Below are 27,681 nucleotides of genomic sequence, written 5' to 3' on the forward strand. Positions count from 1 at the left end.
GGGAGACTTTGGCCAACAAGATCCCTGGGGACTGTTACATCCTAAAGAAAGGGATGACAACCATAACCCCTTCATATATGGCACAACTCTAGGTTTGACTTTTTCCTCCTCAAGAGACCTAACATCCCAGACCTTAGCACCTGCTTTGTAGTAGAATGTAGGGTATCTGATCATGTGCCAATATCACTCTTCTTAAATGTAGGTCATGTAACACCTTCACATGGATGGAGTCTGACTACCACCCAATACAAACTACTCATGGATAAACGATCCCTCAAGGTCATGTCAGAAATGATTAGTCAGACCATGAAGGACCCTCCTCTTCAGCACAGTTGGTATGAAAAGCACAGGGAGCTTAAATAGGAGGAATGCTGATGAAGGACTCTACCACAGACATGATGAGCAAGAGACTTTACTAGAGAGGAAGGTTTAAGAATGTGTCTACAGGCCAGGGCCGGACTGACTACTGGGCGTTTTGGTGGACAGGCGAAGTTGGTGCTAGTTTTGTTGCTGGGGACCTGCCTGCCACGTTCCTACTTGTAGCGTTTCTAAATAACACAATGCAAAAACAAATTATTTTAAAGTGTGCCTAAACCATACATTAAACCCCTTTGATTTTGTTCCCAGCAACAAAACTGGCCCCAGCTGGCAGAGAAACTGGCCCCCACCCTGCCGGTCCACTAAAATGCCTGGTGCCCAGCAGGCCATTCCAGCCCTGCTTAAGGCTATAACACTTACCTTCATAATTATACATGGATAGAACTAATGAAAGTCAAATATGACCTAAACACTCTTTTAACAAAGCAACCAAAATATTCCTAACTATCCAATATATATTACATTGGCCCTTGCATTATTTAACAAGAAATTATGCTCCTCAAATCATTGGCATGGGTATGGCAGAAGAAGAATTTCTACAAGACTTAACATTTCCAAGAATCACTAAATCAATAACATCAGCTTAGATGGTGAAATCTCTTAAGGAGATGCTGTGGCCGTCACAGATATGTCCTCTGGGATATTACCCGGGGAAGCCAGCTGTCCATTCAGCTTTTACAGGATAAACATTGTGTTTCATCCCTATAATGTAAAGTCTTTAAAGAGGCGTAGTCTTCTTCAGGCTTTCTGCATCAAGACTTCAGTAACCCAGCTGTTTTATTTCTACCAAAACCGGGCTAATACTTCCTCCAGTGTGTGTCTTACAGTCTAATCTTGCTTTTAAACACAGACATATCATCTCATCTCGTCTCGTCTCGCCTCGCCTAACCTCACCTCACCTCCTCTCGCCTCGTCTCATCTCCCAGTAAAATTCAGCAGTTATAGTTAGCCACTGCAATGCACTGCTTGTGACTCCACATATTATATCACTCATGACATGGTCAGTGACATTAATGTAAGGGGGTCTTGCAGACCCCACGCAGACTTGGGACCCCAAACTCCACGAGGCACATATAAAGAAAGTAGGAGGGTGGTGTGAATCCCAACCTGAGCTCTCGATGGCCCTGGAAACCATCATCCCCGAGGGCCTGCTCCAGCAATGACCTGGGATGCCCACCCACAAGACATCGGAGTGTGCTATGGCTTGCAACAACCATGCAGCATTCCTGCTGTGTGGTACTTACTGGGGGTGTCATTTGAGATGTCATCAGTGAAGTCATCAGTGATGTCACTGACCATGTCATGAATGATGTAATATGTGACGTCATCAGCAGTGCATTGCGGGGGCCCAATTTATAGTTAGCTCAAATAACTATAACCTCCGAATTTCTCTGGTTTTGTACAAGTAAAATGTCCAACTAACTTTAACATCCCTGAAACCTGTATTTTTTCAGGGAAAGAAATATATATATATATAAATATATATATATATATATATATATATATGTATATATATATATATATATATATATATATATGTGATATTTGCAAACGTCCTTCTCAGTAGGTTGAAAGCAGAGCATGTAGCGAGCGACTCTGACCACTGCAAATGGGAAATGGGGTGGAGGGGTTCTCCTTCTCAAGGCTGCATGACTCAATTAATAGTTGGAAGGCGAGAAATGGGTGGTTTAATTAATTCAAAGAAGGGATGACAATACAAGTCTTCTAGCTATGTGGGGCAAATGACCTCAATGCACTGACCAAGGATGGGTGCTCTGGTTTTCATTTCAACTTCCACATTAAGACATCACCCTCCCCAAACACTCCACTACCAATCCTTTTGAAACTTGCATAGCTTAGACGTATTTAACACAGTGCACTGATTTAGCACTGCAAATAATTAAACACAAAGCATTAAGCTTTAATCTAACATAGGAGATAGAATGAGATTACCTTGTATTGGCTGCATTACTTAAAAAACTTGCATCAATCCTGGCTTCCACATGACCACATTGAGTGATCCTAGGCAATTACTTTTCTCACAGTGCCATTTTTTCTTTATCATCACATGAGAGCCTTCATATAAGCAACACTGTGCACTGATTTAGTGCCATGAAAGACTCTTCTCACTGGTAGGCACTATAACTCTTCCTCAGGGAACAAGGGCTTGTACTAAAAATGGTGGTGGCCACAATTACATTTACAGCATGTTTCCTGTTTCTGTGACCAACCACTTTGTAGGAACAATTACAGATGCAATAAGACATTTTACCATTTAGGTTTATTCTATATCGTGCAAGAAGCTTGCTGAGTAGCACATGTGGAAGAGGTGTGGCGCAGAGGCCAGGGCAACTGACACCGGAACCCGGGGACTCAGGGTTTGATCGCCGGTGCCAGCAGCAGATCAGCCCAGCACCATGTGACTCTGGGCAATAGCTCGCTTAATCTTCCCAAGGGCTCCCAGCACCTTGACACCATCGGGAAATTGTTCGCGCTTTACAAATACTGGACATTTACATTTACATACAGGTACTCTTAGCTTCCCTCAGTCCAGTACCCTACCGTACCTTATTCAAATAATCAAATTCCGACTTGGAACCTGGTAAATAGAACATTCCATTACAGGCATTGAGCTACGATTCTTAGGCAGAATACAACACATTTTCCATTCTCAATTAATTAACTCATCACCCCTTCTCAACTCAAAAAAATGCAACAATACATTCACCCCCACCACAAATAACCAAAATCCAACATACCACCAACGCAATACAACATACATAACATAAGAGCAGAAGATTATGTTCATGTCAGAAACCTAATGGGTTTGATGGCCTTTCATAAACTCTTACGCAGATTAGGAACATCCTTTTCACCCCTATGGTAACTGGCAGTGGAATCACACATAGATGAACATGGAGAGCCACATTCTCTATCAGCTTGGTTACATACCTCATCTTCCACTTTCACCACCCTGGAAAGATTCCACCAATGACCACCAGCAACTCTGACAGCATTTCCACAAATCTTTTCAGTTTTTACAGGATCACCAAACCTGTTTCTCCTTTTTTGTACATGAATAGCCAATCTGATTCACACCAAATCCCCAACCTGTACAACCACATTTTTCACTGCTTGCTTCTGAGCATACTAGCATTTCTTCTTGTTCTAAGTGCAACTGACATGATCTCAGACCAACAGCATCAGATCTTCAACTTCAGACTCATTCTTCAACTATTTGGACATCCAAACTGGACGAAAAGTGGTATTTGCTTTTCTACCCCTCAATGGGTCAAATGGTGAAACTTTGGTTGAAGAATCAGATCCAGTTCTATAAAACCACAATATACTTCCCGTTGATTTGACAATACCCTGGTTCCCACTTTTTGCCCATTTAATGCATCCCCCAATCAAACAGCTCATTTTCTCAGCAAGATCGTTGGTCTGGGGATGATATAAGGAGCTCCTGAGATGTTTAATACCACATGATTCAAGGACATTCTGAAATTCCCTGCTAACATATTGGGTACCATTGTTACAAATTAGAATTTCTAGAAAGCCCTCCCTCAAAAAAATCTTTCTAAGGAATGCCACAGAGCTTGCACCAGGCTCTTTTACAAATTTAAGTACAAGCCCTTTGGAACAGTAATCCATCAGTACAAGAAAGAATTTAGTACCTATAGGGTGAGACACATATGGACCCATAACATCTATCCCTAATTTTACTCAAGGTCTCAACGGAACATCAATAGATCTCAAAGACGGGGTTGCCATACTCAGACGTTTGTCTAGTGAAAAGAAGACACGCCACTACCTTCCACTGACTCTTCAATGTCCGCATCAATCCTGGGCCACAAGAAATAATCATAAATATGCTGTTTGGTGAGAGTTGAACCAAGGTGCCCCTCCTGGGCATTGGTAATTACGCCACACCTCAACTTATGTGGAGGAACCATTTTTTCAGACCTAAGTAACATCCAGACTTCCGTGGAAAGTTCCTCACAAACTTTAAAATATGCCTGAAGCATGAGAAATAATACTTTTTTGCCTCATCCAACCATTTTTGACAAAATCTAGCACTTGTAACATCTGGCCCTCCATTTGAGAAACTCTCCATTCTTCTTCAGAACATGCATCTAATTTGGGTACCTTGATGGATGCTACCAAACAATCCTCAAACTCGACATCTATAAAACTGCCAAAACTTCTTCATCCTCATCATTGCTTTAACTTAGGAACTGGTAAAAGAATGTCGGCTCTGACATTCTTACCACTACCAATGTGTACAACATCAAACTGGAACTGTACTAGTTTAGTAGATAAGCTCAAAATCATTGGCATACAACATTTACTTCCCCTACCATCCAAAATACATACCAGAGGTTTTCAGACAGAACAGCTTACCCCGGACATAGCAGCGTAACTTTTCAATTGTAAGCAACTCTTTCTTTATAACCGAATATTGCAATTGGGCATCATGCTGAATTTTCAAGGCGAATGCAATGGTACACTCTACTTTCTCCTTTTGACTGAGCACAGCCCCTAACCCCATTTTACAGGCATCAACTGTGATGCAACGCTGTAAAGTTGGATCAAACGTTTTGAGAGCGTTACTCGCACCCAACTGAACTTAATCTACTTAAAGGCTTTAAAACATGCCACACCACAAATACATTTAGAACCTTCCCTGAGAAGACTACTGATGGGTCTAATCTTGGATGCTTACTCTGGAATGAACCATGAGTAAAATTCCCACAGCCCTAAAAAACCCTGAACTCCAACCGTCTCTAATTAAAATAATCACATTCTCATTTGGCACCTGGTAAGTGGAACATTCCATTACAGGAATTGAGCAAAGTTTCTTAAACAGAATACAACACACTTCTTGTTAGAAATTTCTAAAGTTGCTGTGGCTGGACTGAAACCCTGCCTCAGATCAGCTAAACTGCAGTTCAGGTGGTCTCAGACTCCCAAACTTTGAACGTTATATCATTGCCAGCCAAAGCTCAAATAAGGTGCATGGTAACATCGAGTGTTGAACTACCCACTTGGCTGCACTTACATCAAAGCTTAATGAAAATCTCCTAAATTACTAAAATTCTATGATACTCGATAGATTGTGTTCCAATCGTCCATGCGATGTGGTCTGCTTTAGCTCTTACCCATCAGTAAATTAATAAATGCAGATCAGTATATTATGGTTCCAGTAACAGCAGTCAACGTTCTAAAACTGTCACATTTATTGTCAACAGTAGATCGAAGTAAATATTCGATCATGGTCATATTCACAGAGATAATGAAATTCTTTGATGACATGCACTCCAAATTATCTTTGAAACAGCCCCAGAAATTGCATCATTTTCAACTTGGACCTCCTCCTTATAATCTCAGCACTAACTGGGGTTGTCATTGAGATGTTCTATCTGGCTGATACACACTGTACATTGTTAATTGAACTTTACACCATCAGAGCACAAGACTAGGCTACAATGTCTGAAACAGCTCTCCTGCGATTTAGAGGAAGAGTATTGGTCTTCTGTGTTTCTGGCTGCAGCATTTCAGGTTCGCGGATCCACATAACGTTTCCCCTAAAAGCTTAGACCTCTGCAAGGAACACCTTATGAGAAGCAAGAGTTTGGGAAATGGGAACCCAACTGCTTCCCTTCTGTAAGCCTCCTTTTTAGGTCTCGGCTAGCGTAGGCTGCGCTTGCGAAATTTTATGTTTCTTAGTAGTGAGGCTTAAAACCGCCCCTCTTCTCCATTGGCTGGCTTCCTAAACTGCAGCCAGCCATTGGAGAAGAGGCTTGTCTTTCAATTCAAGCCCCGTCTTTTTCATATTGGGGGTCGTGTTTTTTCGGTCCTTTCTCTCCGGACGTCCTCAGTCCAAAACATGCGCCCCATCACGCTGCCTGCACGCCCAAGTCGGCTCTCTGAATCGTTGACAACTACCAAATAAACACTACCATTGGTGTTTCTTATTAACCAATCAGAGGGCCGACTGGCACGTGCAGGCAGCGTGAGCAGACACACTGTAGACTCTCTGTGTTCTACCCTGCCCGGGTTCACACTCTGCCTCCTCTCCACACTGCTTTATTTATTTGTTTTTGATGGTGGAAGCGGCTCTCATGGAGGTCTCTCCAGCTCACAGTGTCCAGGAGTCAAGTGTCGATTTTGGTGACTGCATTGAGTACTGTGCCGGTGCCCGCCTGGAGCCCATCCTGGGAGTCCTACGCGAGGAAGAGATGTACTAAAGAGAGTTTTTTGGCATTGGAATGGTAGCTGCACCCGATGGTACCGGTAAAAGGACCCCCGAGGCAAGTGTCGGGAGGAAACTGAGATAAGTCTGGATGAGAGAAGCCCTTGAAGCGCTAGCAAGATGGCGACCCGGGGAAATCGAAACTGATAACACGATGCAGAGGAGGCATACCGGTAACCAACACCAGCGTAAGCATAAAACAAAAAAGCCATGGTCAGTCTGCCCGAAAAACAGCGAGCGATAGTGACTCACGGGGAATGCACGGAAGGCTGGTCACGGTTACAACGAGGCACTAGGGGGCTGTCTACACTACGACCCCTCGACCATGAACGGTAAAAATCACTGACGGCCCAAGCATGAATGTAGGCTCTACCTCGAGCAGCAGTCAAAGCGGCTAAGGCGGCGGTTTCTTTCAATGAAGTGAAAGCGATACTGCTCCGCACACTGCCAAGAACAATGGTGGTTCTATAAATGGCGGATTAAGGGCTCTGTTGTTGCGGTCCTCGTAAGATTTTCGCACTAACAATCCCAGCCTCTCCGATCAGCTGAGACTTAGGGACAAGAATTATTTCACCTCTGCTAACGGTATTTAGACCATTGATCAATCCTTTGCAGTTGCGTTGTTATTCATTAAGCGAGGCCTGACTCAAAAATGGCGGCAATTCTAGAGGCAGGAGGATCGGATCTTAACTGTTTCATGTGGGGTGCCGAGCGGACTAAATGCTTGTGAATTCTTAGCAATGGCAGAGAGGAGCCCCTTATGAAACGCTGGATGGAGGTGCGGTGAGGAGCCACACCATTGCCGCCGTCTCTGCTGGAAGGAGACCCATGAGCTGCCCCCATGCTGTAGACTCGCTGTGTCTCACCCTGCCCAGGTACGCACTCTGCAGCCCGGTGAGCCTGGGAAAGGCGCCCGCTGCCTCCTCTCCACACTGCTGGGCGTGCTGTGAGGAGCCGTTCCATTGCCGCCGTCTCTTTGTGTTGAAAATGCCTGGGCATGTTGGTGCAACCAACGCACACGGTCGACGAGTGGAGCCCCCAATGCATGCGACAGCCTTTACGGGATCCTTCACGAGGGGTGTACCTGGTATTTCCGGTCGACTCTTTAGCATTTTGTTGCAATTAAATTTGTTTTTAATCTGTGCAATCACCTCGTGATTGCATAAATAGTCAGTGTTATATGAATTGAACTGTGTCACTGGTTTGCGAAAGGCGGCCTAAAGGGGTTGTCTCAGCGCTTATGAACCTAAGCTTGTGTGTATCCCTCCTCCACCTTTGTTGTTGTGCTACAGCGTCACAGGTTCTAAGGGGGTGTGGTGCGGTGTCTCGCGCTGCTTATAGGCCACTCCCCCTCTGTGTGTGAGCGCCTGTTATTTTCAGCGGTCACGTTCCTGTCCATGGGGGGAGGGGTTGAGTTCGCTCCCTGTGTCAGTGTTCGTGTGTGTACTGCCAAGGGCTGTGATTTTCAGATGCGTCACTGGGTCTCCGCGATGCAGCCTCTTCCCGCTTCTCTGACGCGGGATCTTCGCTCGTAAGATTTGCTACTTCCCTGTTCTTCCTGTGCGAATATCAGCATGACCAGTTAGGATGGCGATCAGGTAGATCTGATTAGTACCTCGCTTTGAAAAGGGTGCGTCACTTGATTTAGTGGGATGAATTTCCTCAACCGTACTTCAGAGACCCTGCTTAGGGAACCTGACGGTGGGTGGCCACGGAAGTGAGGCATGGCCTTGTCCGTGCACTCTCCTTTGCTATTGGCGCTAGACCATCACACCACCCACCACCACCACCACATCCAGCACATCCACCACATCCAGCACCACCACATCCACCACCACCACATTCACCACCACATCCACCACCACATCCAACACCACATCCACCAACACCACCACATCCACCACCACCACCACATCCACCCCAACATCCTCCACCACCACATCCACCGCCAACACATCCACCACCACATCCACCATATCCACCACCACATCCACCACCACATCCATCACTGCATCCACCACCACATCTACCACATCCACCCACATCCACCACCACATCCACCACCATCACATCCACCACCACAACATCCACCATCACATCCAACACCACCACCACATCCACCACTACCACATCCACCACCACATCCACCACCATATTCATCAACACCACCACATCCACCACCACCACATCCACCATCACCACCACATTCACCACCACCACCACCACCACCACACCCACCACCACATCCACCACCACTACATCCGCCACAACCACATCCACCACCAACACAACCACCACCACAACATCCACCTCCACATCCACCACATCCACCACCCCCACCACCGCATTCACCACCACCACCACCACATCCACCATCACCACCACATCCACCACCATATCCACCACCACATCCACCACCACATCCACCACCATCACATCCACCACTACATCCACCACATCCACCACCACAACATCCACCACCACATCCACCACCACCACATCCACCACCACATCCACCACCACTACATTCACCTCAACCACCACATCCACCACCACCTCCACCACCACCTCCACACCACATCCACCACCACCACCACATCCACCACCACCACATCCACCACCACATCCACCACCACCACCATCACCACATCCACCACCATCACCACATACACCACCATCACATCCACCACTACATCCACCACATCCACCCCCACATCCACCCCCACATCCACCACCACATCCACCACCACCACATCCACCACCACATCCACCACCACCACCACATCCACCACCACCACCACATTCACCTCAACCACCACATCCACCACCACCTCCACCACCACCTCCACACCACATCCACCACCACCACCACATCCACCACCACCACATCCACCAGATCCACCATCACCACATCTTTGTGTGTGTGGCTCTATGTGTGTGTGTTTGGCTCTGTGTGTGTGTGGGTGCAAATGCAATAGGTCTCGCATTTGCGAGAGATTAAGATATTGCCATTGTAAATGACAATACCATATATTTATTGGTTTAAAAAAACAATGAAAACAATAACATTTGCAATGCCAATAGCTCTAACTTTAACAAAGACAAGACCATTGCATTGTAAATGCTTGTTTAATTTCTCTGTCCTATAGTTCTCCAGCAAGGGTTGGAGCTGAACCGTGTCATATTTTCCAATCAAAGATGGCGGCACAGTGGAGTCCTATGGCTACTTCCAAATCCAAAATGGCTCTTGTGCTTCCTGTGATTTCACTTTTTGTCCCTATGTTTTTTTTCTTAGGATTTTCTCAAATAATCCTCTGCAAGTCTCCTTCAAATCTCCTGATTCCCAATTTTTCTTTATTTAGTTCTGGGTAGTTTAGCACCCTGTTTGGCATCTTTGCATCAACTCCTGATCTGACTATCTGGACGTCGTCTTCCATCTACCTCTCAAGGTTTTTCGTTTTGAGTTTTTCTTCCCTTATGATCGTTGTTATTGGCACCTGCTGTAGGTGGCATTGTGGCTACAGGAAGGACTTGTACTAGAGTCGGACAACACTGAAGTGAAAACAAAAGCCTCAGTTGAGTCCCGAACCTGACAGCAGGGCTAATTCCTTGATCCCAGGATTGTCGATTCTTTATTGAGGGGTAATCCAAATATACTTTCATCGGTTCATAGACCAGTCTTTTGTAGAAAAAATAAACCGTGCTAACTAATAATACCCATTCATACGACAGCCTGCCTTCTTTCAGCTGTTACATGTTATAGTTCTAGTAGTGATTATGTACTTTAATCATCCTACCCTCTTTGTACACCCCTTCTATTCTCTTGTCTCCTCATGCTCTCTTTGCATGTTTATTTTGAAACATTGGCCCACATGCATCAAGCATTTTTGTAGTCGCAAACGGTGCGATTCCTTAAAATCGGCCGTTTGCGAATGCAAAAGTGCTTTTTGGGATGCATGAAGCAATTTTAGAATTCGTAACATGTTTGCGAGTTCTAAAATTGCGGGTGCTTTTAAGAAGTCGCAGATGTGCGATTTCTTAAAAGCAATGCATCATTAAATTTAAAACTGTAAATTCGCAATTAGGGTGCCAAATTTACCGAGTGGTTGAACCACTCGGTAAATTTGGAAAAAGTGTTTAAAATGCTTAAAATGTTTTTTTTTCAACATTCATGTTTCACACACACATGTCCTTAGGACATGTGTGTGTGAAACATGATGCGAAAAATACATTTCAGGGGTGCATGGGGGGGTCCTTTGGACCCCCCCCTGCACCCATGAAATTTTCAAAGTGCCACTCGCAATTCCCATTGACTCCTATGGGCCTTTTGGCCCATAGGAATCAATGGGAATTGCGAAAATTAACTTAAGAATTCGGTATTCATTTGGGATTCGGTAAAAATTGCGATTTTTACTGAATCACAAATGAATACCGAAAATAATGATGCATAGCATTTTGCACTTCTTAATTTGCGATTCCTTATTTTTCGCAAATTAGGAAGTGCAAAATGTCACAATGATGCATGTGGGCCTAAAATACTCCGCACCCTGGTTCAGTTAGGGATTGCAGAGATGTGTATAAGCCCCCACATGCATCATTCATACATTTAGCATTTCTTAATTTGCGAAAACTACCAAATCGCAAATTAAGAATTGCAAAATGCTATGCATCATTTTTTTCGGTATTTATTTGTGATTCGGTAAAAATCGCAATTTTTACCGAATCGCAAATAAATACCGAATTCCTAACTGCTTTTTCGCAAATCCCATTGATTCCTATGGGCCGAAAGGCCCATAGGAGTCAATGGGAAGGCATTTACGAATTTGCAATTTGTTGATGCATTCCAAGGGTGCAGGGGGGGGTCCAAAGGACCCCCCCCTGCACCCCTGAAATGTATTTGAAAGTGCATGTTTCAAACACACATGTCCTAAGGACATGTGTGACTGTAACATGACAGTGTAAAAAATGCATTTTTTTGCATTTTGAAAGATTTTCGCAAATTAACACGAGGGTCAACCTCGTGTTAATTTGCACTTCCAATTTCAAAATTCACATTTTTTTTAAATTGATGCATTGCATTTAAGGAATCGCACAAATGCGATTCCTTAAATGCATTCGCATTTTTAAGAAATGCAAAAAAATGTGAATATTGAAAAAGTGTTTGATGCATCCCAAAAACGTATTTAGGAAGTGCAAACGGTCGAATTTATCGATTCGCACCGTTTGCACTTCCTAAACACGTAGATGCATGTGGGGGATAGAGTTTTAATTTTCTACTTTGAATTGCTTACGTAGATCACCTGTAAAACTTAGAAATAAAGAAATGCTTATAAAAAAAGGAATACACGTTTTGTTTAATTAACTCTCCATTTTCCTTTACGTTCTTTAATTGTTCAAAATATTACTGCTCCTTTTACCACGTGGCAGCTCTTTATGCTGGATGTATGCCATCACATGCTTATCCCACTTGAATTATAGATATACATATAACGCCTCTTAATGGGAAACTGTTATTATCTTGGGAGCAATGAAATCCTGAATCAGCCCTACCCAGACTCAAAACATGCATAAATAAATATTGTAAGCTAAAAGTAGAGCTGAAGAGAGACCGGATATAGTGGTCCTCTGCCCTTTCTCCTGATTTGATGTGATTAGGCAAGTTAATCTTTATAATCTGGTTTTATTTACACTCCCATCACATATGAATTGTTACTCTATTTTTAGCACCCCATATTTAGGATGCTCCTGAAGCAAAATAATCTCTTGAAAGTTCCCCACTGCCCCTTTGAGCTAGTGTTGCTCTATATCAAACACCTACTATCAGTATATGCACGTATACATTATTCCGGCAGTTAGCCGGCAAACAGCTGTGGGGTGTGCTTAAGGCACCATCTACCCAGAGCAAGATGGCATGACCCTCTTAATGCTTAATCATCTGCAGCTCATCCTCCATAAGGCAGCTGAAGGGATTTATTCAAGGTCTCTAAATTGCCAAACTCAGAGCGCCTAGTTTATAAAAAAAATATCTATTCCTATCAGATGCAGTCTGTAAAAGGGACATGTTATAAGCCTTTAATAATAGTTTGCCAATGGATATCTGGTTTAGAGTTAAATGAGACTACAGCATGGAAGATTATTTAATTAATGTTGAAACAATGAAACCAGTAGTCTTGGCAAATTAATAGGTCCAATATAGTGCCAAGACATGGGCATAGTGTGTTGTCAGTTGATGTCACAAGAGAGTAACGTTAAAAGCAGGTCCGTCTTGAAGAACACTATTTCCTTTATAAAATTTCAGAAATAATAAATCCAACCTCTAAATGAATGATAATCCATAGCTACTTTATTATGTTAATGTTAAGTCATGTTCACTTCACACTATGCATTGTGTTTTAACGAGTTTCCAGCACTTCACTGGGTGGGTCCAGCTTCATCTTTGAATCTCCTGGCCAGTTGTGATTGTAAGGGCCAATGCGTGTTGCTGGTCTACTCTTGTGTTCGGTAGGAACACTTTGCAGAGGCAATTAAGGGTCTGATATCTATTAGACCTTCTGTACTAGGCAGATGCATTATTTGAGAGCCTGCTTGAGTGGTCCTTTGGAAGTACTGATTACTGCTTTTTAAGTCAATCCTCTTTTTATTCCACCCTTAAGGACCTGCTCCGGCTTCTGGATATGGGATACTTCACAGCACCCCTGCATTTCACGTTCTGTATGAAGAGCGGCATCTACAACGTTAAAGTCATTGCAAAGTGCCTTGACCTTCTTGACAGCAGATCTCTCAGGTAAGTTCAATGTCATCATTGGAGAGCATTTATAATCCTTTTTATAGACACCTGTGATCTCAGCCCAATCCCATTTGACAAAAAGTTCACTGGTCCCTAAACTTAACTTAAAAAAGATTAAAGAACTGTCACAAAATGGCGATAATGCTCCAGCACTAATGGCAGGGCAGGCTAAGACTCTAAAATGCATCGTAAAGTTTGTGATCTCTTCGAATTTTGATACTCTAGTATGAGTAGTGGCAATGAGTGATAAATCCTCCATCATGAGGTGATCTACAGATTTCCTGTCTGGCTTCTTCCCCTTCATCCCTCAGCATTCATATAAAGTGCTGTGCCTCAAACATCCTTCATGGGCACTCTACTGGTTCCCACTTCAAAGTTATCCATTGCCCATCTCAAGCACATTACCTTCAAGTTTCCCTTTGGCCCTGCCAGGTCTTTACATCAAGGTCTTTGATTTGCCACCCTAGACTTCTAACCTCAATATCACCAGCTACTTAACTCAAGGGCACTTTCTTTTTTAGCCACTGTGCCACAGAGCCCAACCAAGGGCCCTCTAGACCATCCCATCTGAAAATCTACCACTGTCATTAATGTTCCCGTTTACAGCTCTCTAGTTAAAGGACATCAAATACCAACATAATGATTCTTTCCTTAAATTCTGTCCATTTGTTCTCCCTTGAATAAAGGCCCTTAGCTAAATTCACCAAATGATCTAAATAGTACTGAATAGTAGACTTGGGGCCAGATGTCCCACCAACAATTTTGTGACTTGCAAATTGCGTTGCAATAGCGACTCGCAATTTGCGAGTCGCAAAATATCATGCACAACAGTGTCAGAGAAACTGTTTGCGATTCCCAGTGGTGTCGCAATTTGCGAGGCTCATGAATATCAATGAGCCACTCGCAATTTGCGACCCATTTGGAATGGCAGGCCCTCCCAGGTATGGTGGCCTCTTGGGCTCAGCAGACCACCATGTCTGGTACTGCTTTTAAATAAAGCAGTTTTTTCTTTTGAATGCAGCCCGTTTTCCTTAAAGGAAAACAGGATGCATTAAAACAAATATGAAACGTTTTCATTTAATTTTTTAAGTGCAGGTCAGGTCCCTGGGACCACTGCCTACCCTTAAAAAATATTTTCAGAGCCTGTCACAAAGCGGAAGTTGGGCCCTCGGGACCCCCTCTCATTTGCGACTCCATTACCACCCTCTTGAAGAGGGTGATAATTTGCGAGTGTTTTGCGACCGCAATAATAGTCGCAAAACATTGGTACATAGATTTGTTGTCGCTATTAGGAAGGGAAGGCCTTTTCCAAATAGCAAGTTGCAAAACTTATTTAAAGAGTCGCAAATAAATTGCGACTCGCTAAATAGGCTTTGTACATGGCCCATGAAGTTTTTGCATGCGCAATCGAGTCGCAAACCCGTTTACGCATTCAGAAACGGGTTTGCTTCCTAAACCTGTCCTCCTTTTGCAGGACTGAAACGTCATCAGTAGAGAATCAATAAGTTCGCTAACGCGGTCTATGAAGCTCACTCTTTTTTTTAAATTTAATACTTGATTTGGTAAGTAAGAATGTGATGGAAAATAATTATTCACACGTGTACAAATCTCCATTTCCTCCCCCAAAAATTGTCATTGTTGTCCTGCCTTCTTACCTTCCTGTGTGTATGTGGCCGGAGCTAGTGATCCAATCACACCAGTCCAGAGATTGGATGTATTGGCTTACAACTAATTGTTTGTTTGTGCAGGGGGTTGCAGATGGTGGGCCCTGTACTTATGTGTGGGGACTGCGATATATGTTTCTTCATTGGACGGTACACAGAGCAAGAGAGGTAAAAAGTCAGAAAAGGGCGAAAGGAGGAGGAAGCGATAGACAGGACAACAGTGACAAAGGGGTTATGCAGGGATGACAAATAAAGTGCTAGAGTGGGACAAATGAGGAGGTCAGGAAGAGGAGCTTTGTGGAATCTATACCAGCCAGTTCTGGTATTTTGCAACCCTGGCATTAAACAGTGTTGAGGGGTGCGCCTAAGAAAAACGTTGGACTCGGATTTATTTTATTTTCAAACTTCGCAGTGCAGACAACGCTTAATGCAATGGACAGTCCTCTTGGCCAGACATTTGAGCTATCAATATAGCCGGACTCAGGAGCAGCACTGAAGTAACACGGCCTCTGCTCATTGCCATTGGCACTGGACAATCACACCGAAGAGCAAATGAGAAACCGAACTCAGTCTGAAATGGCTGTCAATTATTTCATAACCATTTCATAGGTAGGTCATATTAATTCTTTCACACAGTGGCCATTTATTGCTTTATTTTGTCATAGGCACTTGGGCAGCAAGTTTGCCTCCGTTTTTTATCATTACCTCGAACAATACATTACCGTCCATTTGCAATACTTTCTTAGGGTTATCGTCCTTCTGCATATGCAGCGCCTCTCTTATCATTTGCCACTGCTTCTCAATTTAATCCAAATGCTCCCCCCACTCCTTATGCTGTGTGTGTGTGTTTATAACAGCAAGCACGTTCTTTTCATTGCCTCCAGTACTGTGGTGAAGTGATGTGAACCCGAATACCATGCTAAGGTACACAGCCTTTCTCTTTGAGCTGAACAAGCTTTGAGTCAAAAACAGGGGATATCTATCTTTACTCTCAGACAGGGAGTTACCTGGCAGGCAACAACAGCTATACGCATATTTAAATCCATAGGGGGAAGTTGACACTCGTCACCTCATCCTCTTGTTGTAACTTAACTTGGTTACTTTAATGCTTGCCCCACGATTAACCGCTGCATTCAAAGGGTTTCTCTTTCTCTTCGTGCAGAACATTTTCATCCTGTGAGGCTTTATCACCTATATGGCACAAATGCCCGACTCCTGAGCGCACCTAGTGTTGGTAGGGTAATCATTGATTCTTCATTCTCCATCAGCAGACATCACCGCCATACCTGAGGCAGTCACGGTAGCCCCCCAATGTACCCCCATCTCAATGCAAACTAGGAGTTCACCCAGAGAACTAAAGGACCAGGTATTCATCTGATCTCCTGTAGTTTCAAGGAAAGGAGCCCCAGACTTACAAAATTATGACATTTATCTGCAGTCTTTTGACTGTATCTCAAGGATGGAACAGCAGGGCTTCTCTTGAATTATGAGTTTCAAGCAATATTTACCCTTTGTCCATCTTCATGTAAAAACCTGGCCTCTGCTTTTCTCAGCCCGGCTGCACTCCTGTCTCCAACCGTCAGCTCCAGCTTCTACCTGCCAACCACCTCCTGCCAACCTTCAATTGCCAAACGCACACTCTCCAGAATTCCATCCAGCTAAGTCACAGCAACGAGTCTCAACATTTCCAATCCTATTATTGCACCTGAGGTGTAGATCTGCTCAGCCCAGCTTGTATAACCTTTCTGACGAAGCATATGGGTCTTGGACTCAATGTTCGCGGACCCGATAATTCTTGCCACGGTGCCTACTCTAATCATGGGTCCCACTCTGCAACTCTGGGCAATAGCTTGCTTAATCTCCACACCGTCCGTAATCGCTAAGGATGCCTGGCTTCACCTTGGGGTGCCCAGGAGTGGGCACCTCACAGGAACAGGCCCGGATGGGTTCCTCAGCGGTACAGCGCGGGGACACACTGGCTAGTGTAGCCAGGCGCTTTATAAGCTCAGTTACTTTACTACTTTACTATGGCCATGCAGAAAGAAAAGTGTGTACAATGTACTTGTACAGCAGAACATAGTTACATCCAGATCTTTAATTCAGTGATACATATATTGACACTATCTAACTCAACCCCACAGTGACCCGGCATCACAATGGCGGCGAGCTGTAGCTGTAGCTCTAAGCTATTGGGTCTTGAGGCCACAGGATCCTACATGCATTCTGTCGTTCAGGATGTCCAGTTGAAGCAAAAAATGAACCAAAACAATGTGCTACAGTAAACAGTGTTCCATTAATAAGCAGATTGTAAATATTTGGGGTTCTTGATTAACAAGTATATGGTTTTATGGTTATCTGGAAGAGCCCTTATTTAATTTCCAAACCTCTCCGCAGCGTTTGATTGCGTGGCACATTCAACGTTGTGGAGTATCATTTTGAAGATGGGAGTTCCCACTCCAATAGTGGACTTTCTTCGAGAACTGTACACAGGCACTACAGGCAGGGTAAGATTCGGGGTGAGAGGCGAGCTCACGGACACTTTCAGGGTGGAAAAGGGGGTCAGGCAGGGGTGTGTACTGGCCCCCTTTCCATTCACCCTTTATACGAATGGCTTGGAGGCTGCCATGCTCCAAGGCAGTAAAGATCTTCCTTTGATAGCTCGTCGGCAGATACCAGCGCTCCTATATGCCGACGACGCTGTCATTTTAGCAAGAACACTAATTGAATTACAGCAGGCTTTGAATAGATACTCCACCTTCATGGCAAGCCTGAATCTGAAGCTAAACGTAAAAAAAACGTACACAATGCATGCGGGGGAGAAAAGAAACGCAAAAAATGGGAAACTGTATGTACAGGGTGAACAGGTGGATAGGACTACAACCTATCCCTACTTAGGGGTTGTCATTGATGACAAATTCAACTGGAATCCAGCTGTCAACGCAAGGAAATTGTCTTTTCTCCGAGAGACATCATCTCTAAAAAGCTTCCCACAAAGACTGGGGCAGCGACCACCCAAAGAACTGTTACAAATTTACAACTCAAAATGCATAAGTACGGCAACATACGGGGCGGGGATATGGGGTTTCGCAAATGTGGACTCAATACAAAAAATTGAGAACTCTTTTCTGAGATATCTGCTGGCGGTACCAAAAAGTTGTTCCACTTTTGCCTGCCACACAGAGCTTGGCATTGATTACATCACAGACATTATAAAATTGCAGCCAATAATGCTGTGGCGTAGAATATGGGTCACTGAGCAGTGTCAACTGACTAGGACGATCATTCAAGACATCTTAAAACTGGATCAATGTAAGAAAATCAAATGGTTGTCCTATGTTAAAGCGCTATTAACAGATTTAGGTTACAGGAAGTATTTTGACCATCCATTACTGATAAAAGAAATCCCAAAAAAGAACTTAAAAAGGGAATGTCTTCTTTACTTGGGTCAGGTACGACTATTATCGGAGATCCATAAACCATCTGTTCAACACTCATTACTAGCGCAGACTGTGTTTACCGCAGAACCCTATTTGAACTTCAAATTAACACAGTACGAAAAAATGCTGCTCACCCGTTTCAGATTTGATCTCTTTCACTTACTGGTTGCATTTCCAAAGCAAAATGTCTGGTCATCTACATTTTCTATGTGCCCTTGTGATCTGCAGTCCCCACAAACAACGATTCATACACTGTTATTCTGTAAGTTCTTTACTGAACCCCGTAAACGCTGGATATTGCCCATCTTGAAACTCTGGGGCCTACGACAGTGCCGTCCTGCATACCTGGCACTTCAATATCTTGAAAACGAAAACTATGCCAAAGCGATTGCACTTTTTCTCAAATTTTGTATACGTCATTGTACAAACCTCTGAGTATAAACTATACCGCTGCTTTGCATAACCGAAAGAAAGCTAGCTAACAGGAAAACTGTAGGTCAATTTATAGTTGAAAAACTCACATAAATTGAGATGTTGTTGCTCGTTTTAATTACTTTTTAACAAACGCATTTTTTAATGATTTTATATTTTGTAATTCTTGTATTTTGCTCATTGTGAACTTTTATGGTGTTTTTCTTAAAACTACCGAATAAAGTTATTATTGAATTGAATTGAATTTCCAAACCACAGAATTTTATTTTATTTTTCCGAATCCTAATACAAAATGCGGCTTAAGGTACCAGGTTCTCTACTGTGTGCACCACCTGCGGTAGTCGATTACTATGTGTGTCATTGGGTTGATGCATTATTGTTGTAGTACTGTTGTGATGTGTTGATTTGCAAGTATCATTTTATGTGACTATCACTTTGTAGGGTCAATGCTGCATAACCATAAGAGACCAAAGAGGAAATCTCTTGCACGTCTAGCTGAGCACAGTTTGATCCTAATAAATTTGAGGCTTCGAAAATACCTAAAATTGTCATTGTCAACATTGACAAGTTATCCCTGGAGGTGGGTTTTTTTGAGCGTTGGAAATGTGATATTTCAAAAGTGTTGCAGAAAGATATGTAGTTACTATATTTCGTCCAAGCGTATTGGCGTCTTCAAAAGAATAACCTGGCCGAATACCCCCTGAAGAAAGTATTACTTGAGACACTTTCTCCCATGACTATTCCTTCTTTGCATAAATACAGTACACAAATCGTTCTATCTGAATGTCGTCTGTGGAAATAATTCTGTTGCAATGTGTCCAATGCAACGCAAATGTAAAAATGATTCTTTGGTCCTTTGTGAAAGTGTTATTATTGAGGAGATCAGCACGTGAGTTTATGCATTGAGATAATTTCATACCTCCAAATGGGCATCATTGTCACATCTCACATATGGTTGCCCTCCAGTTTAGGGTACAGATTTTTGTCTCATGCAATGATGTCAATGCAGGATTTAGCACCAGAGTCAAAGGAGAAAAATAGTTACTGGTTGGTGGAGGGAAGTGTTGTGCTTGAAGTTCGCTCTTCGTTGGGCCTGTTTTCGCCTCCAAATAAGCACTTCATTTCTTTATTTGGGAGCTTTGATCTGGAATGAATAAGCAGAGTTATCTGAGGGTCAGGGATGCAATCTTCCTTTGCACTTTTAAGTGACAGCTATCTTTAAAAAAAATAGTCTTTACTAAACTGTAAAATGGTAATGGTAAAGAAATATTGGAGACTCACTCCACACACAGATGAAATGTCTAGTAAAATGCGTACGTTTACAAACAAAAGCAATTCACCAAAAAAGTTCCGTAGTAAATGTCCTTTACTCTAACCCTCAAATCATAACAAGCATTTGCAATGCAATAGGTCTCGCATTCTAAAAGTTTTTGTTGGCATTGCTAATAATAATGCAACACTAACAGCTCAAAGATTCAGTAATGTGAGACCTATTGCATTGCAATTGTTTTTTTATAGCACAAACTTGAGTGAAAGGTGTGTATTTATGTTGCATTGAGTACAGTGTAATTATGTGTTGTGTTATTATGTGGCACAGAGTGGTATTGTGTGGAGTGTATTTATCTTGCATTAAGTAGAGAGTAAATATGTGGCGTGCAATTATGTAGTACTGAGTGGTATGTGGAGTGTATTTATGTTGTATTGAATACAGGGTAATTATGTGATGTGTAATTATGTAGTACTGAGTGGTATTATGTTGAGTGTAGTTATCTACTCTACTCAATGCAACATAAATACACCCCTCATACCACTCAGTACCATACAATTACAAACCAGATATTTACACACTAATCAATGCAACATAAATACTCTCCACAACATAACACTCAATACCACAACAAATATTTACAACACATATTTACACTCTACTCAATACAACATACCTACACTCAACATAATACCACTCAGTACCACATATGCTTGTTGCAAGGGTTGTGGTCAGTTTCAGATATTGTACTACAGTTAATTTCAGATACTGTGATCAGTTTCAGGTATTGTGGCTGATTTGAAGAACTGTGGTCTGTTTTCTGTTGTGTAGTTAGTTTGAGACAGTCAGGTGCTAGTGTTGCATTAGTATCAGCAATGCTAACTGAGACAGAGTAGAAAATAGCGAAAATGCAGAAATAGGCACTAGAAATATGCTGGTAGAGGGGCAGCGAGTGGCGGCAAAGTATTTAAGGATAATAAGGAAAACAACAGGGGGTAGGGGTACAATCACTTTTGAGTAAAGAAAATGAGAGAATAAGCAAACCATCTGGCTGCAGAAGAGCTAAGAGAAACATGGGGCGAGCGAGAGAGCATGAGAAACCGCCAGGTGGAAGATCCCCTTTAAAGAGCATATGAAATAAGAAAGTAAATGACACATCGGGATGAGTACGAGAAACAGCAGGGATAAGATTACCTTTGAATAGGGAATATGAAAGAATAAGTCAAACATCTGGATAGGGAGGAGAAACGGCAGTGTGAGTAAGAAAAGCAGCAGAGGATGAGATTCACAGGTTCGGGAGGGGGCATTAATGGGAGAACCTGGGTAGACACTAGAGACAGGCGCCGGGGAGCATGAATAAACAGGTCAACAGGGAGCAATATAATTGAAAGAAGGGTAGACAGCGATACAGAATGATGTACAGAGAGGGACGCCCAGAAGAAGGGAGGCAAAGGAAAGGTACAGAGTCAGAAATGGAATGGGAGAGATGCAAGGAGCGGAGGGAAGAAAGGCAATCGAGAGTAGAGGCAGACAGAAAGAGAGAGACAGGAGAGAGACAGAAACTAGGAGGGTCAAGGGTGAGTGGCAGCAAGATGAGCAGTGAATGCCAGGAGGGACAAGGGTGACTGTCAGGCCATGGGGTTGAAGGGTTAGGGCCAGAGAGGTGAGGAGTGAGTGCCAGGGAGATGAGACGTAAGAGTCAAGAGGGTCAAGGGTGAGTGCCAGGGAGGGGAAGGGTGAGTGCCGAGAACCGGAAGTATGAGTGCCAGCAGTGAGGGGTAGCTGCCAGGCCAGGGGGGTGAAGGGCTAGTGTCACGGAGGTGAAGGATGAGTGCCAGGTCAGGAGGAGGAAGGGTGAGTGCCAGGGAGATGAAGGTTGAGTGCCATGGAGGTGAGATGTAAGAGTCCGGAGGGTCAAAGGTGAGTGCCAGGGAGGGGGAGGGTGAGTGCAAGGGGTGAAGGGTAGCTGCCAGGCCAGGGAGTTGAAGGGCTAGTGCCATGGAGGTAAAGGGTGAGTTCCAAGTGGGCGAGTAGTGAATGGCAGGAGGGACATGGGTGAATGCCAGGGAGGTGAAGGATGTGTGCCAGGGAGGGGAAGTATGAGTAACAGGAGGATCGAGGGTAAGTGTTAGGGAGGTGACAGTTGAGTGTCATGGAGAGTCAATGCTGAGTGCCAGAGAGGGAGAATGGTGAGTGCCAGGTGCGAGAAGTGACTGCCAGGCCTGAGGGGTGAAGGGTGAGTGCCTGGGAGGTGTGGGGTGAGTGACAGACTGCAAACGGTAGTGAGCTCGGGTCTAGAAGGAGGTGCGGAGATCATCACCTGGTGTGTGCCAGGCTGGGACGCACCAGTGCCAGGCCAGACTTGGGTGGATGCAAGAACCTCTAAATGGCGGGTGCCAAGTCACTCGTAACCTGAGTTCAGGAGTGTGGTGCGCACGAGAGAGTTGCATTTTTAAACAAGAAACTATTCAAAATCCTGAAAACTCCACTTTATGGTCTTGCAACCTTATGTGGAAAATAATTAGCAAATAAATGAGCTTACGTAGCGGACTTGCAGCCTGTTACAGCAACTTATCGAGATAAAGTTTGCATTCCAAATAAGGCAAAGGTAACACAATTTGAATTAGTAACAGTAAGATTCGCAATGAACTAGCAACAAGTTGAAAAAGCACCCCAGAATTGAACCAAGGATACAGAATAATAAAAAATGGGGGAAACAATGGTCTCCTTTTCACAGCTGACATCCAAAAAACAGGGTTTTGTGGAGGACTCGGATTCTGGTGGAATCAGAATTTGTAAAAGAGTAAATTTTTCATAAAACTTTTTTTTTTAAACAACTCTATTGAACACACTAGCGTATAGTGCCATGCGAGTGCCACTGCCCTTCTCCTAAGAAACAGCCTCTGTGAAACAAACCGATTAGAATAACTGTTTGCTGTTTAAAACTAAGTGGGGCACGAATGCAGTTTAGTATTCTGGTTCTTGCTTGAAGGAAGGATAAGAAACCTGGTTACCTTTGTCTGTACCACTGATATCTATGTGTATCAGAGAAAATGCATGGAGTGGTATAGTTGACAGGAGACGTACATGCTGGTTAAATATTGTAGAGATTGGATTGTCAAGCACTAGGAAACAGGAGTGAATGCTGAATAAAACTAGAAACGCGAACACTTTCATGGCGAACGTGGCAGTGACAGTGAAACTGATCGCAATCGTGCTACCTGGCTGAGAGGAGGCTGATAGGCAGTGAGTGGCCAGGGGCGGGGTGTATGTGTGGTTGTGTGTGTGGTTGTGTATTTGGTTGTGTGGTTGGGTGTGGGTGTGGTTGTGTGTGGTTGTGTGTGTTGTGTTTGTGGTTGTGTGTGTGGTTGTGTCTGTGGTTGTGTGTGTGGTTATGTGTGTGTGGTTGGGTGGTTGTGTGTGGTTGTGTGTGTAGTAGTGTATGTGTTGTGTTTGTGGTTGTGTGCGTGGTTGTATGTGTGGTTGTGGGTGTGTGGTTGTGTGTTTGTGTGTGGCTGTGTGTGGTTGTGGACGTAGTTGTGTGTGGTTGTGTGTGTGGTTATGTGTGTGGTTGGTTGTGTGTGTGGATATGGGTGTGGTTGTGTGTGTGGTTGTGTGGTTCTGTGTGGTTATGTGTGTGCTTGTGTGTGTGGTTATGTGTGCATGTGGTTATGTGTGTGTGTAAGTGTGTGTGGTTGTGTGTGTGTGGTTGTGTGCGTGTGGTTGTGTGTGGTTGTGATTGTTTATATGTTTGTGGTTGTGTGTAGTTGTTTGTGTGGTTTTGCATGTGGTTGTTTGTAGTTGTGTGTGGTTGTGTGAGGTTGTGGGTGTGTGTTGATGTGGTTGTGTGTGTGTGTGGTTGGGTGTGGTTGTGTGTGTGTGTGTGGTTGTATGTGGTTTTGTGTGTGGTTGTGGTTGTGGGTGTGTTTGTGTTTGTGTGTATGGTTGTGTGTGTGTGGTTGTGTAAGTGTGGTTGTGTGTGTGGTTTTATGTGTGTGCCTGGTTGTGTGCATGTTGTTGGGTGTGTGGTTGTGTGTGTGTGTGGTTTATGTGGTTGTGTGTGTGGTTGTGTGTGTGTGGTTGGGTGTGGTTGTGTGTGTGTGGTAGCATGTATCTGGTTGTGTATGTGGTTGTGTATGTGGTTGGGTGTGGTTGTGTGTGTGGTTGTGTGTGTGGTTGTGGTTGTGTGTGCTTGTGGGTGTGGTTGTGTGTGTGTTGTGTGTGTGGTTGTGGTTGTGTGTGTGGTTGTGTGTGTGTGGTTGTGTGTGTGTGGTTGCCTATGTGTGTGGTTGTGTGTGTGTTCGGATGTGTGTGTGTGTGGTTGTGTGTGGTTCTGTGTGGTTGGGTGCGTGTGTGGTTGTGTGTGCTTGTGGGTGTGTGTGGTTGTGTGTGTGCGTGGTTGTGTGTTGTGTTTGTGTGTTGTGTTGTGTTTGTGTGCGTGGTTGTGTGTGTGTAGTTGTGTGTGTGTGGTTGTGTGTGTGTGGTTGTGTGTGGTTGTGTGGTTTGGTGGTTGTTTGTGGTTGGGTGTGTGTGTGGTTGTGTGTGTGTTTGTGTGTGTGTTGTTGTGTGTGGTTGTGTGTGTGTTTGTGTGTTTGTGTGTGTGGTTGTGGTTGTGTGTGTGGTTTTGTGTGTGTGCTTGTTGTGTGTATGGCTGTGTGTTTGGTTGTGTGTGTGTGGTTGGGTGATTGTGTGTGGTTGTGTGTGTGGTTGTGTGTGGTTGTGGTTGTGTGTGTGATTGTGGGTGTGTTGTGGTTGTGTGCATGGTTGTGGTTGTGTGTGTGTGGTTGTGGTTGTGTGTGTGTGGTTGTGTGTGTTTGGTTGTGTGTGGTTGTGTGTGTGTTCGGTTGTGTGTGTGTGTGGTGTGTATGGTTGTGTGTGTGGTTGTTTGTGTGTGTGTGTGGTTGTGTGTGTGGTTGTGTGTGTGTGATTGTGTGTGGTTATGTGTGTGCTAGTGTGTGTGGTTATGTGTGTGTGTGGTTATGTGTGTGTGTGAGTGTGTGTGGTTGTGTGTGTATATGGTTGTGTGTGTGGTTGTTGTGTGTGTGTGTGGTTGTGAGTTTATATGTGTGGTTGTGTGTGTGTAGTTGTGTGTGTGGTTTTGTGTGTGGTTGTGTGTAGTTGTGTGTTTTTGTCTATGTCTGGTTGTGTGGTTGTGGGTGTGTGTGGATGTGGTTGTGTGTGTGGTTGTGTGTGGTTGTGTGTGGTTTTGTGTGTGGTTATGTGGTTGTCTGTGTGTGTGTATGGTTGTGTGTGTGTGGTTGTGTGTGTGTGTGGTTGTGTGTGGTTGTGAGTGTTTATATGTTTGTGGTTGTGTGTGTGGTTTTGTGTGTGGTTGTGTGTTGTGCGTTGTTGTGGGGGTGTGTGGATGTGATTGTGTGTGTGTGTAGTTTTGTGTGTGGTTGTGTGTGTATGTGTGGTTGTGGGTGTGTTTGTGATTGTGTGTGGGGTTGTGTGTGTGGTTAGGTGTGGTTGGGTGTGGTTGGGTGTGTGTGTGTGTGGTTGTGTGTGTGTGTGTTTGTGTGTGTCTTGTGTGTGGTTGTGTGTGTGTTTGTGTGTGTGGTTGTGTGTGTGGTTGTGGTTGTGTGTGTGGTTTGTGTGTGCTTGTTGTTGTGGGTATGGCTGTGTGTTTGGTTGTGTGTGTGGTTGTGTGATTGTGTGTGGTTGTGTGTGTGGTTGTGTGTGGGGTTGTGTGTGGGGTTGTGTGTGGTTGTGGTTGTGTGGTTGTGGGTGTGTTGTGTGTGTTGTGGTTGTGTGCGTGGTTGTGTGTGTGTGTGTGTGTGTGTGGTTGTGTGTGTGGTTGTGTGTGTTTGGTTGTGTGTGGTTGTGTGTGTGTTCGGTTGTTTGTGTATGTGGTGTGTATGGTTGTGTGTGTGGTTGTTTGTGTATGTGTGTGGTTGTGTGTGTGTGTGTGATTGTGTGTGGTTATGTGTGTGCTAGTGTGTGTGGTTATGTGTGTGTGTGGTTATGTGTGCGTGTGAGTGTGTGTGGTTGTGTGTGTATATGGTTGTGTGTGTGGTTGTGTGTCTGGTTGTGAATGTTTATATGTGTGGTTGTGTGTGTGTAGTTGTGTGTGTGGTTTTGTGTGTGGTTGTGTGTAGTTGTGTGTTTTTGTGTATGTCTGGTTGTGTGGTTATGGGTGTGTGTGGATGTGGTTGTGTGTGTGTGTGGTTGTGTGTGGTTTTGTGTGTGGTTATGTGGTTGTCTGTGTGTGGTTGTGTGTGTGTATGGTTGTGTGTGTGTGGGTGTGTGTGTGTGTGTGGTTGTGTGTGTCTGGTTGTGTGTGGTTGTGAGTGTTTATATGTTTGTGGTTGTGTGTGTAGTTGTGTGTGTGGTTTTGTGTGTGGTTGTGTGTGGTTGTGGGGGTGTGTGGATGTGATTGTGTGTGTGTGGTTGTGTGTGGCTGTGTGTGTGTGTGGTTGTGTGTGTGGTTGTGTGGTTGTGTGTGTATGTGTGGTTGTGTGTGTGGTTATGTGTGTGGTTGTGTAAGTGTGGTTGTGTGTGTGGTTGTGTGTTTGCTTGTGTGTGTGGTTGTGTGCATGTGGTTGTGTGTGTGGTTGTGTGTGTGTGGTTGTGTGTGTGTGGTTGTGTGCATGGTTGTGGTTTTGTGTGTGTGTGTGGTTGTGTGTTTGGTTGTGTGTGTGTGGTGTGTGTGGTTGTTTGTGTGTGTGGTTGTGTGTGTGTTGTGGTTGTGTGCATGGTTGTGGTTGTGTGGTTGTGTGTGTGGGGTTGTGTGTGGATTTGTGTGTCATGTGTGTGTGGTTGTGTGTGGTTGTGTGTGTATGGTTGTGTGTATCTGGTTGTGTGTGTGGTTGTGTATGTGGTTGGGTGTGGTTGGGTGTGGTTGTGTGTGGTTGTGAGTGTGGTTGTGTGTGGTTGTGGGTGTGGTTGTATGTGTGTTGTGTGTGGTTGTGTGTGTGGTTGTGGTTGTGTGTGTGGTTGTGCTTGTGTGTGTGGTTGTGTGTGTGTGTGTATGTGAGTGTGTGGTTGGCTTTGTGTGTGGTTGTATGCATTTTCAGTTGTGTGTGTGGTTGTGTGTGGGGTTGGATGCCTGTGTGGTTGTGTGTTTGGTTGTGTGTGCTTGTGTGTGTGTGCTTGTGGATGTGCTTGTGTGTATGGTAGTGTGTGTGTGGTTGTGTGTGTGTGGTTGTGTGTGTGGTTGTGTGTGTGGTTGTGTGGTTCAGTGGTTGTGTGTGTGGTTGTGTGTGGGGTTGTGTGTGGTTGTGTGTGTGGTTGGGAGTGGTTTGGTGTGTGTGGTTGTGTGGTTGTGTGTGTGGTGTGTTTGTGTGTGTGGTTTTGCGTTTGTGGTTGGGTGATTGTGTGTGGTTTGTTGTTGTGTGTGGTTGTGTGTGTGTGTTGTGGTTGTGTGGTTGTGGTTGTGAGTGTGTGGTTGGGTGATTGTGTGTGGTTGTGTGTGTGTGTGGTTGTGTGTGGTTGTGTGTTGTGTGTGTTGTGTTTGTGGT

At 44.2% G+C, this 27,681-nt stretch overlaps 1 protein-coding gene across 2 annotated transcripts in view; it reads left to right on the forward strand.

Annotated features, from left to right (window-relative positions):
- Positions 1-27,681, forward strand: part of LOC147730750 (uncharacterized) — a 1,432,305-nt gene that overhangs the window by 143,609 nt on the left and 1,261,015 nt on the right. For both annotated transcript variants that reach the window (XM_086955559.1, XM_086955560.1), the window contains one exon: positions 13,288-13,418. In XM_086955559.1, coding sequence (XP_086811685.1) covers positions 13,288-13,418 — 131 coding nt within the window. The remainder of the gene's footprint in view (positions 1-13,287; positions 13,419-27,681) is intronic.

The sequence above is a fragment of the Lissotriton vulgaris genome, chromosome 2_1 (assembly GCF_964263255.1).
Source record: "Lissotriton vulgaris chromosome 2_1, aLisVul1.2, whole genome shotgun sequence".
NCBI classification, from domain to species: Eukaryota; Metazoa; Chordata; class Amphibia; order Caudata; family Salamandridae; genus Lissotriton; species Lissotriton vulgaris.